Consider the following 17,989-nt stretch of genomic DNA (forward strand, 5'->3'; position numbering starts at 1 on the left):
CAGGACCCCTGGGATCATGACCTGAGCTGAAGGCAGCTGCTTAACCGCCTGAGCCATCCAGGCACCCCTAGTTAGTTGGTTTTACTGACAAATCTAAAGACTATCAAGGCTGTTCTGAAAACAGAGAAAATCTGCAGAGGCAATCACAAATTGTGGCTGAGCAGAAATACCATTCAAGACCAGACTCAGAAGACCAGCCAAGTGTCACAGAGCCATGGCTGAATGTTGTCAGGATATGTGATTCCTATTTTTCTTTATGAACATTCTGATGTTTCATTGCTTGCCTATTTAGCAATTAAAGCTTAATATATTTTGTAGTTTAATATATTTTAATGATTTTGTTATAAACTTATTATTAGGAGTGTCTTTTCATTATAATGAATTGTATCTTGTCAGAACTGAGAAAGCAATATGGCAGCTTGTATGACTACAGTCCATAAAACAACGTCCAAATTGGCACCATTTTGACAAGAATCTGATGCAGGGTTTTCCATATTTTAAAGCAATACAAAACTTAATCTTATTTGTACTTTCATATTTTTTATTTTAATCAATGACTATTAGAGATCTTAATTTATATTGGTGTTATTATTACTTGATCCATAGCAAACAAAATTATTCATGAGGGTTAAACATAAAATTGGCCTCCGAGTTGAGATCTGTTTGTCTTCCCTGGTCCACAGAAGGGAAATAACGATCAGGCCCTAAGTGCTTCCTATTGCTTCTGTTTTTTGAATTGTATTGTGTGAATGTGTGATGCCTACACAAGTACAAGATTCAAAAGGTTTAAAGGGTACACAATGGAACATAAGCCTCTGTCCTATTCCCATCCTGCATGTGGTTCTCTACAACCAGGAGGTAATCCCTGTGACCAGTTTCTGGAAGGAAGCTCTCTATACCGTACACACACACGCATTACACATGCCGCATCAGCTATACGCTCGGAATTAGGCATCATCATGTCCAGTTTTCACGTGAAGAAGGTAAGGCTCAAGACAGGTCATGGAGCTGTGTTGGGAGCTGGGATTCAGACGCCAGGATGTCTGACTCCCGAGCCTCCGCGCGTTTTGCCCTATCATCCACCCTTTCCTTAGTAGTGTGTTGTTATGCAGAGGAACGAAGTCCTGTCCCAGAGAGACAGGCCCCACATTCAGAGGCTCAGCAATGTGTTTTTAAAAGTTGGATGTGGAGTTGTCCTGAGTAGGCCCCAAAAAGTCAGGAGGCAGCGTCAGTTGGGAGCAACAGCCAACAAGCAGAGGGGGGCCTGAGCCGGCCTAGGGGCAGCTGGAAGGGAAAAGAGGACATGGACCCTGAAAAGGCAGCCTTGGTAGAACTTGAGATGAAGATCAGAGAAGGGGAATCAAAGGTGACACTGCTTCTGAGCTGAGTGAAGAAGTGGGGGGACCCTCAAAAGAAATCGGGAAGTTGGAAGGGGGGCAGGACTGGAATTCTGGAGAGGAGTTTCGCTGCAGACCTTACACTGGAGGCACTGGGCGCCTTGTCATGGAGAGCTCAGCAAGCAGGTGGAGGTGGGGGTCTAGGTGGCAGGGCTGGGCAAGGGGAGGGTGTAGGTGAGACTCCGAAGTCCTAGGTGAAGGTGAAGGAAAGAGGGAGGAAGGAGTGAGGGGCACAGAGCTGGGAGGGGTAAGGCAAGGCTGGGACGGTCTGCGAGAGTCCAGGAAAGGTGAGTTTCGTGGGGTGGGAGGGCAGCCTCCTGACAGCATCAGACACTGGATACGTCAAGGATATTAATGGTTTGAGAAAAAGCTTTATCACGGAGATCAGGCTGGTAGCCTTGAGAACACGTTTCCTCCAGAGAAGAGAATAAATCATATTTTAAAGGAACACATAAAGTAACTGGGAAGGAGTGGCAGTATCAGTCTTCCTTGGCCCATTTAAAAACTGCTGAGATTTGTTATCAGAAAATTTATCATCATGGAACCAACCACGGAGGAATCACTAACTGGGCAACCTTAGCCCTCTTCTGCCCGACCACCTGGCACCCTGTTTCCCTCGGACGGCAGTGGCAGGGTGCTCCTGGGGCCGCCCGTTCACTCACCCGGATGTGCAGGTCCTGGAAGAAGATGAGGAGGGTCTGGCGAATCAGCTGGAACTCGCCTGCAGGGAGTCCTCCGTATACCTGCCAGAGGCAAAGCAGAGAGAAGTGCTTCACTTCCAGAAGCGAGGTGAGAAGTGCAGACAGGCAGGGCTAGCTGGGCGCTCGGGGGCGGGAGCCAGAGGAGCAGGCAGGGGACTCAGCTGCAGGGGTGAGGGGGCAGCAGACAGCCAGCACGGCTGACCCCATCATGCCACACCCGAGCAGGGGGACACGTCACCCCTCCTGTTCCCCACACCCCTGCAGGGGCCCTTCCCCAACATTTAGCCGAACGTCCACCACCAACTCCCTTTCAGAGAAGTCAGGGGACAAAGGCCATGCTCTGGGTCGTTGCTTTCCCGATGTGGAAGGCGACAGTGAGAGGGCCTAAGGTGGTAATGCCTATTATGTGACCAAAATGGATCCTTGTAGGATTTTAGAATTTATCGGGAGAGTGGCAGGCTTTGTCATCCCTCATCCTGTTCTGTCTGTCATAGAATCTGGCTGTGTTTCACGGGGGAATGAGGATAAGAACGGGGCTGAGAGGTGATGACCCGGTGACCCGCTTACTTCAGTCAGCTGCCGGAAAGTCTCCTCCACCTGATGCTGGATGGCTGGGGAGTCTTGGATGAAACCCTTGATGGCGTCTAAATGATTGAAAGTGACCAGCAATACATCCTTGGGGCGGGGACACAGCAGTACTTGGTATTTGAAAGCCATAGTCATCAGGTCATAGAGCTGAATGAAATAAATAGAGGCAGACGTCAGCACCTCCACACAAGCGGCCAGCCAAGAATTTACTGAAAACCATGTCATACAGCTCAGGTGACCATGTCAGTTACCACTCCAACCAAGAGTGTAAAAGGGGATGATGTGAATAATGAAGCCAGGACAACAGGTAGAAACAAGGGCACTCCCGGGAAAACCAGGCTTTCTGGTCAGCTTATGTGTGCTGCTGAGGGAACACATTTGGAACAGTATCGGCAGCCATGGGGTCCCGGACTGGGTGCTGGCCTCGGAGAGAGAAAGTTCAAAAACCAGCCCTCTGCAGCTACGGCTGACATGCGGATGGCCCTGGCCACGTCTCTTTGCCTCTCTGAGCCTGAATTCTCTCATGTGTAAAAAATATTCTCTGGGCGCCTGGGTGGCTCAGTTGGTTGAGTGGCCAACTCTTGATTTCCCCTCAGGTCATGATCTCACAGTCATGGAATCGAGCCCCGTGTCGGGCTCTAGGCTCAGTGTGGAATCTGCTGGAGATTCTTCTCTCCCCTTCTCCCTCTCCCAGTTCGAGCTCTCTCTCTCTCTCTCTCTCTCAAATAAATACATAAATAAATAAAACCTTAAAACAATACTCCCTAATTTCCTGTCATTGCTAAACTGCTGAGAGGAGTCAAGGAGACAGTGTGTGTGCAGGAGGCAAGTGTGAAGTCCTACCACCGTGTCAAAGCAATTTTAAATGATGAACAATACTTAATGAGCTATCGGCAAGGCCCATGTGTGGTCTGACCGTCTGCGAATGATCGGAGGCGAGACACTGCTGTGGACCAAAGTGGTCAAGATAGGTTTTGTGGAAGCAGAAGGCTGCAGTCACAGGTTCACACGGACTGAGGGAGGGGAAAGGCGTTCTAGGTAAGGGGAACGGTGCACAGGGGGGTCTGGAGGCAGCAACGAGTGTGCTCTTTTCCTGGGAGAATGAGGAGAACAGCCTGATAAGAGAGGGCAGTTCGTGTTGGGGTCGGTGGGAAGCACAGTTGGATAAATATGGCAAGGCTAGAATATTAGAAGATTTTAGAAAGACAGGCAAAATAATTCAGACTAGACATGGTAGGGCCTAGGGGAGCTCCTGAAGTTCTCTGAGCTACCGTGATGGAAGTGATCGTTAAGCCAGATTAGTGAATCTGGCAATGATGAGATGGGATGGAAGGGAGGCTGGAGGTGGGGAGATGAGCTAGTACCTGGCTCCTGATAGGTGCACAATAACATCTAGTGACGACAAGAGTGAAAGAAACTTTGCTGGAATAATCCAGATGTAAGGCCTGGACTAAAGATGGTGGGCACGGAAAAAGCCAGGAAAAGAAGCGCGTGTGATTCTTCGAAGGAATAACTGTCACATACGGCGACTGCCTGAGTAGGTTTGGGGCCGAAGACGAGGGCTGTCCGAAATGACCACAGTGTTTCCCACCTAGTGCCTTGGAGAAGGCTGACACTGCCAGTGGCAGGGCAGTCTGGGGGATGGAGGTGGAAGGAACCAGTCTGGGAGAGAAGCTGTGGGCGAGACCGATGCAGGATGGAGACCGTAATCTACACCCATGGAGGGTAGTGCTAAGACACTCACACACATCCCCTTTGTGGTCCCATTTAATCTTCACACGGACTCTATGACAAAGATGCTAGTCCCAGCTCAAAAATGAAGAGACTGGCTTAATTTCATGTAGCTGGTAATAAGTGGCGGGGTGAGCTTTGAACTCAGGACGTTCAAATCCTAAGGCATTTGCTAGAACTTTCTAGATGATTCCATTTCTCCAACATGCAGATAAACATTTCATTTAGAGAGGGAAGTACCCAGGAATACCCTGGGGTGTGTGTGTGGGGGGGAATGTATAATACTAAAGATATCGACTTGGGACTCTCTGCCATCATTATCACACGTTGAGCTCCTGTTGTGGCTAGGACACCATGAGAGGAATAAAGGATGAAACCAGGTAGAAGATAAAGAAATGAAAGTTCAGAGCTATTCAGTAAATTGAGTCTACAGCTAGTAACTGGTAGAGCTAAGACTTGAATCCAGGTTTTTTGATTCCAAATTCTGTGCCCTTTCTCCATGGAAACTTAAACCTTCTTAAAGGCAGAAGGAGAAGAGCAACCAGAGTAGAGATGATCACCACTGATCGAACATCAGTTATGTGCCAGGCCTCTGTGTGTTATGTTTTCTGACTGAATCCTGAAACTGATGAAAGAGCTATTATCCCCATTTTATAGATGAGAAAATGGAGGCTCAAGGAGATAAAGTAGCTTTCCAGAAGTAAGTGAGAGGAGGTAAGGGCACAGTTAAAGGGAGATGGCTCCCTGAGATTGCCAGGTACCTGCAGGAAGTGAGCATGGATTTTGTACAGTTGGCGCTTACCATCAGTCCTCAGGATTCAAAAAAATTCACATAATGAAGGAACTAAAAAATGAATTATCTTAAAATTGTTATTATTATTGCTATTATTAAAAGTAACTGAGGTCCGTATTTTATTTAGATGTCATTAGTTTTCCCCTAATGTCCTGTTTCTGTTTCAGGACCCGTTACATTTAGTCATCAGGTCTCCTTAGGCCTCTCTCTCTTGGCTGTGATGATTTCTCTAACTGTCCTTGTTTTTGGTGGCCTTGAGAGTTTTGAGTACTGGTCAGGTACTTGTAACATGACCTCCAAATGTTATCTGTCTGATTTTTTTTAAAAAGATTTATTTATTAAACACAGACAGAGAGAGAGATAGCGAGAGAGCACAAGCATGGGGAGCAGCAGAGGAAGAGGGAGAAGCTGGCTCTTCATGAGCAGGGAGCCCGATGCAGGGCTCGATCCCAGGACCCTGGGATCATGACCTGAGCCAAAGGCAGACACTTAACCGACTAAGCCACCCAGGCGCCCCATCTGTCTTATGTTTTTCTCACAATCAGAATGGGGTGTCGGTTTTTGGAAGGAAGACCACGGAGATAGAGTGCTATCCGCATCACACTGCACCAGGGTGCATACAACCAACATGACTCATCACCATTGTCATTGACCTTCTAGTGTTTGTCATTTCTCCACTAGAAATCACCTGTTCTCTTCCCTCTCCATACCATCCCTTTGGAAGGAAGTCACTGAGTATAGCCCCCACACAGGGAGGGGGTATCTGTATTCTGAACTGGAGAGTTTTTTGAATAGGAGGTTTGTCTATTCTCTGCCGTTATTTATTTAGAATTATTATTTTAAAAATCAGATAATTCGTTTCCCAAAGAAATAGATATGTTCCTTTTTTTTTTTTTTTAAGACTTTATCCATTCATTTAAGAGAGAGAGTGTGAGAGAGCATGAGCCAGGGGGAGGGGCAGAGGGAGAAGGAGAAGCAGACTCCCTGCTGAGCAGGGAGCCCCACACGACACAGAGCTTGATCCCAGGACCCCAGGATCATGACCCGAGATGATGGCTGACGCCCAACCGACTGAGCTGCCCAGGTGCCCCAATATGTTCATGTTCTAAGTAAAGACTGAGCAGTTTTGAATTTGCTTTAAAAATGCCCGGTTTCCTCATTACAGAGCTGAGATTTGTTAAGAATGAAGCAGAATTAAAGTTTTTAGGGTTAGACACTTGCATTGGATTGAACTGTGTGTTCCTAAATATGGCCATGAATGCCAGCTCTCTCTTTGGGCAGGTGGAATGACACTAACATCAGAGGGGACGGGATGGATGACTTCGGGTTCTTTCTAACTCCGGAACTCAATATCAACAACTGATACTTACAAGTGTCTTTTTTTGGCAAGGCACCCCTGCGTATATCATCCCATTTGACCCAGTCTGTGCTCATGCACCAAAGGTACAAGAAATGCAACCGACGGGATGGAAGCAGCTGTCTGCTCACCTTATCCATGCTGGCCTGGTTCAGCCTCATAATGGAGGCATGAGCCAGGCGGTCGTAGACAGTCCTCAGGGCCTTCTTGGAGTAGAGCTCTTGGGGTTTGAACAATTCCTCCATAAACTTTCGATTGAACATGGTTGAGATGATGTCATTCAGAACTGTAGAGACAAGAGAGAATACAGCTGAGTAAGGTGCCAGAGGAAGCTTTATGCAGGAAATGCTCTCTGTATATGAATGGGATGCAGGAGCTGGGCCTATGCAGAGTGGGGTTGCTGATGTGCTGTGAGATCTGCTCCCTCAGGAGAAACCACGCAGGTGTCCCGATAGAAAGCAGGGTCCAGAGTGCTTTATGGGACTGTCTCGGAGCAAGCATAAATGTGACAATGTACAGATATGTTGTGCTTCAGTGCTTATAAACGATTTTGATATGTACGTTATCTCACTTGATGATAGGGGAGATGTTTCTTTAAAAAAGATTCCTATGAACGTTTTAGATTATAGCTCTTCCTTAAAATGAGAAACAGCATTTTTTTTTTTTGGTTTGTTTAGCTCATCTATAACGTTTTTACTTAAAATTAAATTTCATAAAAACGGGACCAATAATGGTAATTGACTCTTTTCAAAGAAAAAAACATTCTATGAAAATAGACCAGCCTGCCCACTGGTTAGAGATGAAAACATTTCTAATGTTTCTACAAGACATGTACTTCAGATTAGCCCCATTTTAAAATGCCCTAATTTCTACATTTGATCTATAATATTGATATTATATTTTGTCTTATATTTTGTTCAAATGGAAAATTTCCATCTGGTGAGAATGAAAATCCTAAGGCATGTGCAAACTCAAGTGTCTATAATTCTAGTTCTTCACTCACCTGTTCTTGTTGATATTTTGTGCTACTCAAATAATATTAGTTGAAGGCTAGGAAAACCCTCTGGTACAAGAAATAGGAACAGGTATGTATGAACACAGATTATTCTGAATTAAGCCAGATATATCCTGGCCTAAGGGTGACAGTATATGGATGCTGAGAATATACATTCATAGTAATTAAAACCTGAAAGAAAACTGACGACTTACAATAATTATACAAAATCAATTATTAAACATGAGTGATTATTCCTGAAAGATACAAATGCCCCTTTCTCTTGCACCAGGTGATTGGTTGTGACGGTGTATTTTAGAGACAGAAGGCAAGGTGGCTCATTCAGGTCATGGTTTCAGGCACTCTGTCCAACTTTAAATAATTGATAGAAGTACCCTGGGGGCCAGGCCAGCATCAGGGTGCCTGCCTGGCTCAGTTTGTAGAGCACACGACTCTTGATCGTGGGGTTGTGAGTTTGAGCCCCACTTTGGGTGTAGAGATTACTTAAAAAAAATAAATTCTCGGGGCGCCTGGGTGGCTTAGTCGGTTAAACGTTTGACTCTTGATCTCAGCTCAGGTCTTGATCTCAGGATTGTGAGTTCAAGCCCTGTGTTGGGCTCCACGCGGGGTGTGCAGCCTACTTATAAATAAATAAATAAATAAATAAATAAATAAATAAATAAAATCTTTAAAAAAAGGCATCTCAAAGAGCATTTTTGGTGACAAGGGGGAGCTGAGGGCTGGTTGTATTTAAATCTTATATGGAAGGGCTACAGAGATGGGGGAGGGGATTCCCCACATTTTGACACAAAAGAACTAAATGACTAACTCCCTACAGATGTGTTGAACTCACACTTGACCTTGGACTTTACTTGAGGCTCCATCCTCTTTGTGAGGAAGAACCAAATCCATTACCAACACAGGCTACCTCTCACATCTGACAATTTGAACGCATTGCAGCTTGCCCTTAATGCACGCTAACATTTCTGCAGTGTGGACAGCTTGCAGACGTAGGAACTTCTCTGGGTTTGCTTCATGAATGGTCTTTTGTCCTTGACCTAAGCAAGCAAGGACCTGCAAGAAACTGGGTTTTCTACCTTTTTCTTACCATAGCCTATATCAAATGCAGAATTTGCAAGGAAATAGGTACAAATGAAAAGCCACACATGAGCCCTTGAGAGAATTTGAAGAATTTTCCACGGATTTATGCAGGGCAAAGAGGAGTGCCCAAGGGGAAGAATTCCAGTTGAAGGATCGCATCAGCCCCGATTATGTCAATGCTTACAGAAGCTGCCATTCGCCTGGGTGCTGAGCTGTTTCTCTAGGGTCTTTGAGTCCCTAGCAGTATCAATGAAAATAGCTTAGACCCAAATACATCAGTTCTAAAAGAAAGAAAATTGCAGGGGCATGGTTAGTCACTCTGGCAAAGTGAAAAGCAAAATGAAGCCTTTCCCCCTGGGAAGTGAATAGGCTATATACATCATCAGGGCTCCTTGCACCCTAACTACCAGAAAGTTTACCTGTTGTTAAGAGTACAGCACGCCCTGCCCTGTGGGCGGAGCACTGAACCACAGAGGAAATGGCAGTTTGATGATTGGGCCCTGGTACCCGGAGCTCCCGCCTCTTGAATTTAAGTCTTTGGAAAGAATATGGGGGCACAAACTGACAAGTTTACATCTCACACTGTGCTTTACCTAGCACTTGGTTGAGGTGGGCCTAAATCTGTACCAGACATGAGATAAACACCAGGGCACAAAGTGGAACTGGCAGCTATCCCTGTCCTAGGGAAGCAGCCCACGTGGTATCTAAGTTAAACCTGAGAAATGGGTTTAAGCAGACCTGTCGGTCGGTTTTGGTGTTAGTTTTTGGCACTCACATGAGCTTTCATGAGGCAGGAACGCACTAGAAGCCAGGTTGGGGGTGGGGCAGAGACTAAGGGCGGGCAAGGAGGTAATTTTTCACAGGTGCATCACGAGTGTTAGTAACTGAGTTCTTAACAGATCGGGTTGCTCGTCCTGGGTTCTGATTAGGAAGTCAGTTTCTGCTCATTATTTTGTAATGCCTAAGTTAAAATAAATTCCAATGATTAAATTATGTACGCTCACAGTCTTCATAATCCACGTCTCTTGCCTGAAATTCTGCCCCGCATCAAGAGATGGGCCAAAAACTGCTCACAGGAAATGGTAAAAGACAAAAGAATTCTATCAAGCACTTCATTTGGGTTTTTCTTTGAGCCTGGCCCGATGAATAATTCTCTCGATGAAAGCAACTGAGTTTTTACCAACTACCTCTGCTATACATTTATTTACTGGGAACATGCAGTTTAGAACCCAGGGTAAAAGGGAGAAGCTATAGCTTCTGGATGGTTACCACTTTTGAATCCTTACTATGTTGCAGGCACTGGGCTAGAACTTTCCATGCATTCTCTCATTTAAACCCCAAGACAACTCTGAATTATTCTCCTTATTCTATCAAGGAGGAACACTGAGTCTTAGAGATGTTAAAGTCCAAGGTCACACAGCTGGTGGTGGAAGTGAAATTAGGATGGGGTGTTTGATCTCAATGCCCGTGCTCTTAAACGTGACATGCATCATCTCCTCAGCATAGCTGGTATGCTGAGAGCACTGAAAATACTGAGGACGATGGGTGAGGACATGCATCGACTGCACCCGAATGTCAAGTGATGGAAGGTCCTTGCGACATTTAAGGGTAAGAAAGGCTAAGGATTTATTCTGAGGAATCGGCACATTTTTCAGGTTGGCTGCTAGTTGTGGGTGAAGGGGAAACTGAAGATTTGGCACGACAAGCCCATAGTGCAGGCGTGCTTCGGCCCACAGGTCTGGCAGCCCTGCAGCCACCTGCTTCCATTTTCCTCCATTGCTCAGTAGAGCGCTCTGTGTGCTGGGGAGAATGGCTCAGGGGGGTGCACTGGTGTCAAAGCACAATTCTTTGGCTGCGCGATACTGTCACAGAATTGTTTTAAAGGACTACCAAATAGGACAGCTGACCTAGAAGTGTAGCTACTGCCCCAGCAATCCCTGCAAAACTTGGACAAGATGAAGAGACAAATACCGCAGGTGCCACATGGTCCTTTGGCCAAAGTGTGCTTGCTTTTCGTCTTACATGCTATATTTATTTAATAAGAGATTCCAACGTACAACCAGTCTCTTGGCTAAAGAGAAACTCATGCCTGTGTTCTTCCTTAGACATAGTTAGAGGGGTCCCCCAGTAAGCCCAGTGATGAAGGACCGAGTGAGCCTGTGGATGCAGACTGAACGCATGCAGCCCAGAGATAGCGTACCTCGTTTTCTGTCCACCTCTGTCCATTCATCTACATGAAGCATATAAAAAGAAAACACCGGTTCATGAAGCAAGAACATTCTTTTCAAGGAGGCTTTAAAAATACCAATTCCAATGATCTGGTCTATGAAACTTTATTTTTGCATGTTTGCATTAATGTCTAATGCCAATACTCTGCCTTCCATTTGAAACTTTGAAAAGGATGATGGGTAAATAACAAGTTCCAAAAAAGCCCTGGAAAGACTATACCTTCCAGAGAGGGGCCTCATGGGAGAGGAAACCCAGAACTAGCTCCCCTGGGATTTATCTTGGAAGGCCCGAGAGGTCACTTTCTGTAATGCTATGAGAATACACATCATTCAAAAGAAGGCTTTACAAGGGCGCCTGGGTGGCACAGTCAGTTAAGCATCTGACTCAGGAGGACCGGGGTGGTGGTGCCACAAGGGGCTCACATACACTAGGGGACAGCGGCTCCCTGCTGTTGACAAAGTGGAGCTGGCAGAAGCATGCCCAGTGTTCGCGCACTCCTGCAGGCAATGATGCTCAGCTCCGGCAGAGGTCGCTGGAGCGCTGCGCGCGCCCCGCCCCAGGACTCCGGAGGATCCAGGGGAAGGTAAAGGATGCCCCCTCTTTCTGTTATTTTTCCAGATGACTTGCTTATGCCAATTTCACTTTAGTTATATTTTGAGTGGGACGAAGGCCCAAGGCTATCCAGAGCTGCCTGCTAAATTGGAACTAGAAAAATAAAAACAGAACCTCACCACCATTTGGTTGCTCAGTACTTCACTGTGATCTGCTCGTCCTGGAAAAACCACTTACTGGCTGTGTGTCTCAGTTTCCCCTTCTGTAAAATGAGGAATGTAAACAAAATGTAATAGGGCCTTATTTATGAGTAGTTTAAAGAGGACTGGAGTGAGGCAAAGGCAGCTTTTATTATTCTTGGTATTGCTTAAAACGGGGCGGGGAGGGGGGGGAGAACGACATTCATATGCAACACTCAAAAGTTGCCCCATGGCGAGAACACTTCCTTTCTGTTGAATCCTAAACTAGAGGCTCCACTGTGGTGAAAAACTGCAGTATCTGCATTGGCCCTGGGGAGCGGCAGGGCCTCCAGGAGACCAATTAGTTGTGCAAGAGAATGAAAACACCTAGAAGAAATACGATTTCCATTCACAGCATCAACGGGGCCTCGTTTACTGTGTCTGGTGTTGTCTAGGCCTCTGTGCACCAGCAGCTGTCACAGTGGCTCCTGCAGCTACACCAGCGCTCAGTGGTGGGACAGATGGGTGTTTCTCAGCTTTCTGAATCCTGCACCCTCCACCCTCCACCCTGTTTTCTCGCTGTCTTCTATGAGCCCCCCTGAGCCAGTTACTTTGTGTCATTTCTCTTATAAAATCAGTGGGTCCACTGGACAGTTTTTTCAGAGCTCTCCCTCTCTTCCTGACCTCCCATTCTCCCAACCCCCAAAGATTCTGATAGAATCCCCCCTCATATGGAAGTATAGTGTAGCAGTTAAGAACATATTGGCTAAGAGTATGAGCTCTGGAGCCTGATGACCTGGGTTCAAAACCTTAACTCCTCTTACTGGCTATGTAACCCCAGGCAAATTAACTTTAGTTTCCCCATCTGTAAAATGGGGATAATACTACCTACATGATAGTATAGTTGTGGGGATTAAGGTCTTCAGAGAAGTCCTTGGTAGACAGTAAGTGCTTAATAAATGTTGTTGTTGTTAGGAAGATAGGACCCCCAGTTTTAGAAGCAGTTACTGGACGAGAATGATCCAAAGCCCTACCTCCCGTGAATGCAGGAAAGGGCTGGATCAGGCTCCATCCAGCATCCCACATGATGTCTGACACTCACCTAAACTGTGGAAGGAAGGAATGAGTGTGTGAATGTGAATTACTGAAAATGGTTGAAACTCCCTAAAGCTGTATTTAGCAAACCCAGAAGAACTATAGCTCCTGAAAACAAAGGAAACCAGTCCCTTTGTATTCACAGGGTCTTGCCCAGACCCCCTCTTGAAAGCCAATACCTGATGTTGAATACATGATCTCATTCAATTCTGACAACTTTGCTGTTAGTATGTATGATGCCCATTTTATGAAAAAAGAAACAGGCAGGGGCACCTGGGTGGCACAGCGGTTAAGCGTCTGCCTTCAGCTCAGGGCGTGATCCCGGCATTCTGGGATCGAGCCCCACATCAGGCTCTTCCGCTATGAGCCTGCTTCTTCCTCTCCCACTCCCCCTGCTTGTGTTCCCTCTAGCTGGCTGTCTCTATCTCTGTCAAATAAATAAAAAATCTTTAAAAAAAAAAAAAAGAAAAAAGAAACAGGCTTATATAAGTTACACTCCAAGGTCATACAGCTAGTTCAATGGCAAAGTTGGAATTGGAACCCAACTGTATGGCTGCAGAGAGTATGCTCTTAATTGCTAATTTATGCCATTTTCCAAGAAGCAGAGCGCCAGTGCAAGGGCTACCTGTCAGCTCACTGTGCCATTAGCCCAAATGCAATCACAGAACATATGTGCCAAGGAAAACAGAACCCTCTTGAGGAAGAAATGGCGACATCATATAAAACAGCCAATTTAGATCATCGGCTACAAACATTGACTGAACACCAGTTCATTCTGGTCTAGGCACTCTGCTACGTGCTAGAGTACAAAGATGAAGATAATTACGTGCCCCCCCAGGTCTGTGGGGGAGACACCCACAGACCATTTCCGTATAACTTGGCCAGTGATAAGATAGGCAGAGGCATGCATGGGGTGCTATGGGAGTATTCTCAGACCCTTTCCCCATGTGGGGAGGCTTCCTGAAGGAGCTGATTCTCAAGCTGAATAATGCAGTATGGAAGAGGAACCATTAGCATAGAAATGGGAGCTTTGGGGGAGAATGGGGATTATTAGCAGGTAAATGTGAATGAGCGTGCTTTAAATGTAGACCTATAAGCAGCTTGGTATTAAGATACAAAGTAGGAGGTAGGCAGTGGTGGAAGGTGGGACTGCAGAGGTGGAGAGAGATCAGGTCAGCAGGGGCCCTGAAATGTCCTGCCAAAGACGTCGTCTCCATCCAAACATCAGTGAAAGTTGACAAAGGGTTTTAAGTAGCAGGGGGTATGGACAGATTTGCATTTTAGAAAGCTCATGGGCAGCAGTGTGCAGAATGAAGGGAGGGGGTATGCGATAGGGAGTTCTTTTAATCTCTTTGTGCGTGGACTTGGACTCAGTCTCACAGACACAGTAGTGAATATCTGAATATGTATGCTTAACATCTGAATATGTACGTTTAACATCAGTTGAGCACACGGATCTCTGAGAGAGTAGATTTTTAATCTGGGGTCATGTCAGTTTCCTTTGTACCAATTTATCTTTCTCTACCTTGAAATATATATTTTCGTCTGTACTTAATCCCAGGAAACCTGGTGAAAGCCGTTGTTGGTTGAGAAGGGAGGAAAAGATGAAGAAAATGGTAGCAGAGAGTTCTGGGTGGTCATTTCTCTGGAGATTATGTATATGGGTGACAGATTTTGCATTTTAGAAACTCTCATATAATTATTTCCAGAACTGCCTTCTCTTCCAATAACTGTGAAGGGAATAACATAACTTTCTTATGTTTTTCTTATTCATCTGTTATTTCAGACGAGATCGGGTGCGTTCAGGGTGGTATGGCCATAGACTCATCCGTTATTTCAGAACCCAGAATTAGCTTCCGAAATGAGCAAGACTGGCCTCCAGCTCATGAAGGAGGATACCACACAGAGGACGGGAGACTCAGCACCTGTTGGGGTGGGGGTGGGGGGAGAGGATGCTTGGACTAGCAAAGAATGTTTGGCCAGGTGGTGGGCAGCTCGGTCTCCCACATTTGGGAGGGACTGGTTGTCAAGAGAAATAGGGAAATCATCTCTCCAATTTGAGGGGATGAGGGTATGGGTGTGTGTGTGTCAGGTCCCCTAATAACAGCGCGGGTATTAAATCTTTCTGCTGTAAAAACATCTTTTGGGGGAATTTGACTCCTGAGGGGCCCTGAGCAGATGGCGCTGTGGCGTTGTGTCAAAGGTCCCTGGCTATAGGAGCGCGCGGTGCAGGGGTGTTGGTCAGTCTGCAGGGGGGCCTGGCTGTGGCGGTCCGGCTGCGCGCGCCGCGGCGGCGGTGAGGGGAACGGGCTGCCGGGCGTGGGGCTGGCTGTGGGGCCGGGTGCCTCTCACCTTTGCGGGCCTTGTCTCCCGGGATGTTCTGGGCCCGCAGCCGCTGGTCCAGGATGTAAAGCATCTCCCCGCCCAAGTTCAAGAAGAGCAGCGGTAGTGTCCGCACCGACATGGTGTCGGATGCCGGCGGGGCAGGCGAAGGGCCACGGGGCTGGTAGCCAGAGGCCTGGATGCTCGGCCCCCGCGTCCGGTCGCCTGGTTGCCAGGGCAGCGCGGCGGATGGCAGAAGAAGCCAATCAGCGGGCCGTTTGTTGGGAGGCACCCGGAGCGGACGCTGATTGGGCCGGCGGCAGCGCCCTCGCGGTAGGTTGTGTGGGTCCGTGGTTCTCGAGGCGGTTTTCCCTCCCGAGCGGACGGCAGGGAGAGGGCCTGGCCCAGCGCATTCGCGCGACCCCCTCCACCCCACCCCGCCTGGGAGCGAGTTAAGCCCGAGCAGAACTTCCGGGCGGCTCCGCCCTTTCCTAGCTGTGTGACTCTGGGCAGGTGTTTGAGGCTGGCCTTCCCCCGCTCGGAACGTGGAGGCGTGACCCACCTCTCTTGGGTGCAGAGGGGAATCCATGAGATATGCAAAATGCCACGAAAGCACTCAAAATGAGAACGGACTTTGCTTTTGAATGGCGACGGACCGAAAGTCCTTCAGTTTGCGTTTCCTTCCTAAAAGCTACTTGGAGTGAAGCAAACCAGGCCTCTTCTTGTCTGTCCTGTTCCCGGAGGACGCCTGCTGGGGCTTCTCCGAAGCTCTCTTTCGTGTTGTTGAGCAGGCCCCCCACCTGCTTCTCTGTTTTAAGGGTGTCGACCCTGTACTTCATCCCCATCTTGAGCTCCAGCATCACCTTCCTATTATCTGCTGTACATTTTTACTTTGATGAGCAACCATTTCCGGAAATTTCAATACTCCTAAAACCTACGAAACATCTTTCCCTCCAGCCGCTCAGGCTTGAAATCTGGCCCTTGGCTTCCAACTGTTTCCCTGGGTCCTATTATCAATTATCAGTCACTACTTCTGCTTTTTCCTCCAAAATCGTTCTCACATTTATCTCTTCCTTTCTTTTTCTGCCCGCATTAGTATGTTCTTCCGTGTCAACTGCCCTTTTCTCTCCAACACTGGCACTGATTGCTAGGCTAAATTTCAGCAGTTGCCATGGTCAATATGAGGCATCCCTTTTGTGGCTCCCAGCTGTTTGCCAGATCACAGTTTAAATGCCTCAACATGGCATTCAGGACTTTCCACTCAGACTCTAACTACCTTTCTATTTAATTTATTATTATTTTTAACGTAGGCTCCATGTCCAGTGTGGAGGCCAACATGGAGCCTGAACTCACACCCCTGAAATCAAGACCTGAGCTGAGATTGAGAGCTGAACGGCTTAACGGACTGAGCCACCCAGGCCCCCTCCAACTACCTTTTTAGAGATGCCTTCTGCGCTCCCTTCTTGCTCCCTAATCCAGCTGAACTCATCTGCCTCATCAGCTTTGCCCCCTCAATGGGACATCACCTCTTCCTCCTAATCACACCTACCACCAAAGTTTTGCTCTGACCTTTGCAAGCTCAAGTTGTTCCCACACCTTCTCTGGTCCCCTTTCCTTCCCAGCCAAGTTTTTAAGTGGTCTACATTCACAACCTGAATTTCCTTAACATCTTCACTCCCTACCCACTGCAGCTAGGATTCAGCTCTAAAATGCTAGGCATTTTAGTATGCTCTAGAATCCTCCCATAGCATCTCAGGTCATTTTTTGCCCCTAGGCAGTGTAGTATAATGAGCAGAACACAGGCTTGGAGTAAAAATGGATGGGGCCTTGATTCTAGGCCTGTCTCTAAGCAGCTGTGTGAACTTCAATAAGTTACCTAACCTCTGAGCTTCAGTTCTTACACGGTAAAATGAGGATAACCATGCCAATATGAGGTGGATGGGTGACGAAGGTGGCTTTAAGGAGATGAGATATTATGCCTAAGGTAGCACTTACAATGATGCCTTTCCTGTAGGGCCTGCTCCATGGTGTCACTTTTCTCACCTCCACTGGTCCGCCTAAATGATAGCACTTGGCCCCCCAGTGCGGGATCTGCATGTAGCTATGTCCACTCAAAGTCCTGCTCCATAAAGGGCCTTACCTACTGTTCCTGGAGGTGACATCTGAACAGCCAGTCTGCAGTTCTTAGCCTCTCATCTCACTTCTAATTTTGCAGGACCCCAGGCTCTGTTCTATCCTCACTCTACCCCCTTCCCCTCACCCAGGACCCTCAGCTGCTCCTGAGATATCCTTCCCTTCCTGACATGGCCCTTTGTTTATACTCCCTCCCTGAGCAATTTTACTCACACCCATGGCTTCAGTCACCATCTAAACCTAACCCCTAAGCCTGTCTCTACCTCAGGCCTCGCTGTAGTCCCAGATCTGTTTCCAGCTGTTCTTTGGACGTCACTTTAATACACTTTCCCCGTTTTGGCTTTCCTTCTCAGAATGAAGTCCAAAGTCTTTCCTCCACTGTTGTGGACTGAATGTCTGTATACCTCCCCAAATTCTTATACTGAAGCTCTAAGCCCCAGTGTGATGGTATTTGGAGGTGGGGCCTTTAGGAGGTAATTAATTAGATGAGGTCATGAAGGTAGGGTCCTCATGATGAGATTAGTGCCCTTACCAGAAGAGGAAGAGATCTTTTTTTCTCTCCTTGCATGTGAGGACATAGAAAGCAGCCATTTGCAAACCAGGAAGATTCTTCACCAGAAACCAAATTGACCGGCACCTGGATCTTGGACTTCCTAGTCTCCAGAACTTCCAGAAGGTTAAGTTTCTGTGATTTAAGCCAGTTTAGTTTTTAATGGCAGCCTGAGCAGACTAACACACCCAGAAAACCATGTATTATCTGGTGTCTGCTTTCCCCTCTGACTTCATCTTTCCCCACTCTTCTCTTTGTTCACTCAGT

At 47.0% G+C, this 17,989-nt stretch overlaps 1 protein-coding gene across 6 annotated transcripts in view; it reads right to left on the bottom strand.

Moving 5' to 3' along the window:
* Positions 1 to 17,989, bottom strand: part of OSCP1 (organic solute carrier partner 1) — a 28,975-nt gene that overhangs the window by 10,140 nt on the left and 846 nt on the right. For 2 of the 6 annotated variants that reach the window (XR_004622382.1, XM_034649382.1), the window contains exons 2-5: positions 15,070 to 17,857; positions 6,699 to 6,853; positions 2,666 to 2,833; positions 2,060 to 2,140 (exon numbers count right to left, since the gene is read on the bottom strand). Coding sequence is in view for 5 of the 6 variants with exons in the window: in XM_034649382.1 (XP_034505273.1) it covers positions 2,060 to 2,140; positions 2,666 to 2,833; positions 6,699 to 6,853; positions 15,070 to 15,628 (963 nt within the window). In the remaining variant the exon portion in view is untranslated. Of the gene's footprint in view, positions 1 to 2,059; positions 2,141 to 2,665; positions 2,834 to 6,698; positions 6,854 to 10,862; positions 10,893 to 11,622; positions 11,706 to 15,069; positions 17,858 to 17,989 lie in introns of those variants that run through there. The other 4 variants (XM_034649389.1, XM_034649385.1, XM_034649393.1 and 1 more) reach the window with 4 other exon arrangements.

This window comes from Ailuropoda melanoleuca, chromosome 2 (assembly GCF_002007445.2).
Source record: "Ailuropoda melanoleuca isolate Jingjing chromosome 2, ASM200744v2, whole genome shotgun sequence".
Classification (NCBI taxonomy): Eukaryota; Metazoa; Chordata; class Mammalia; order Carnivora; family Ursidae; genus Ailuropoda; species Ailuropoda melanoleuca.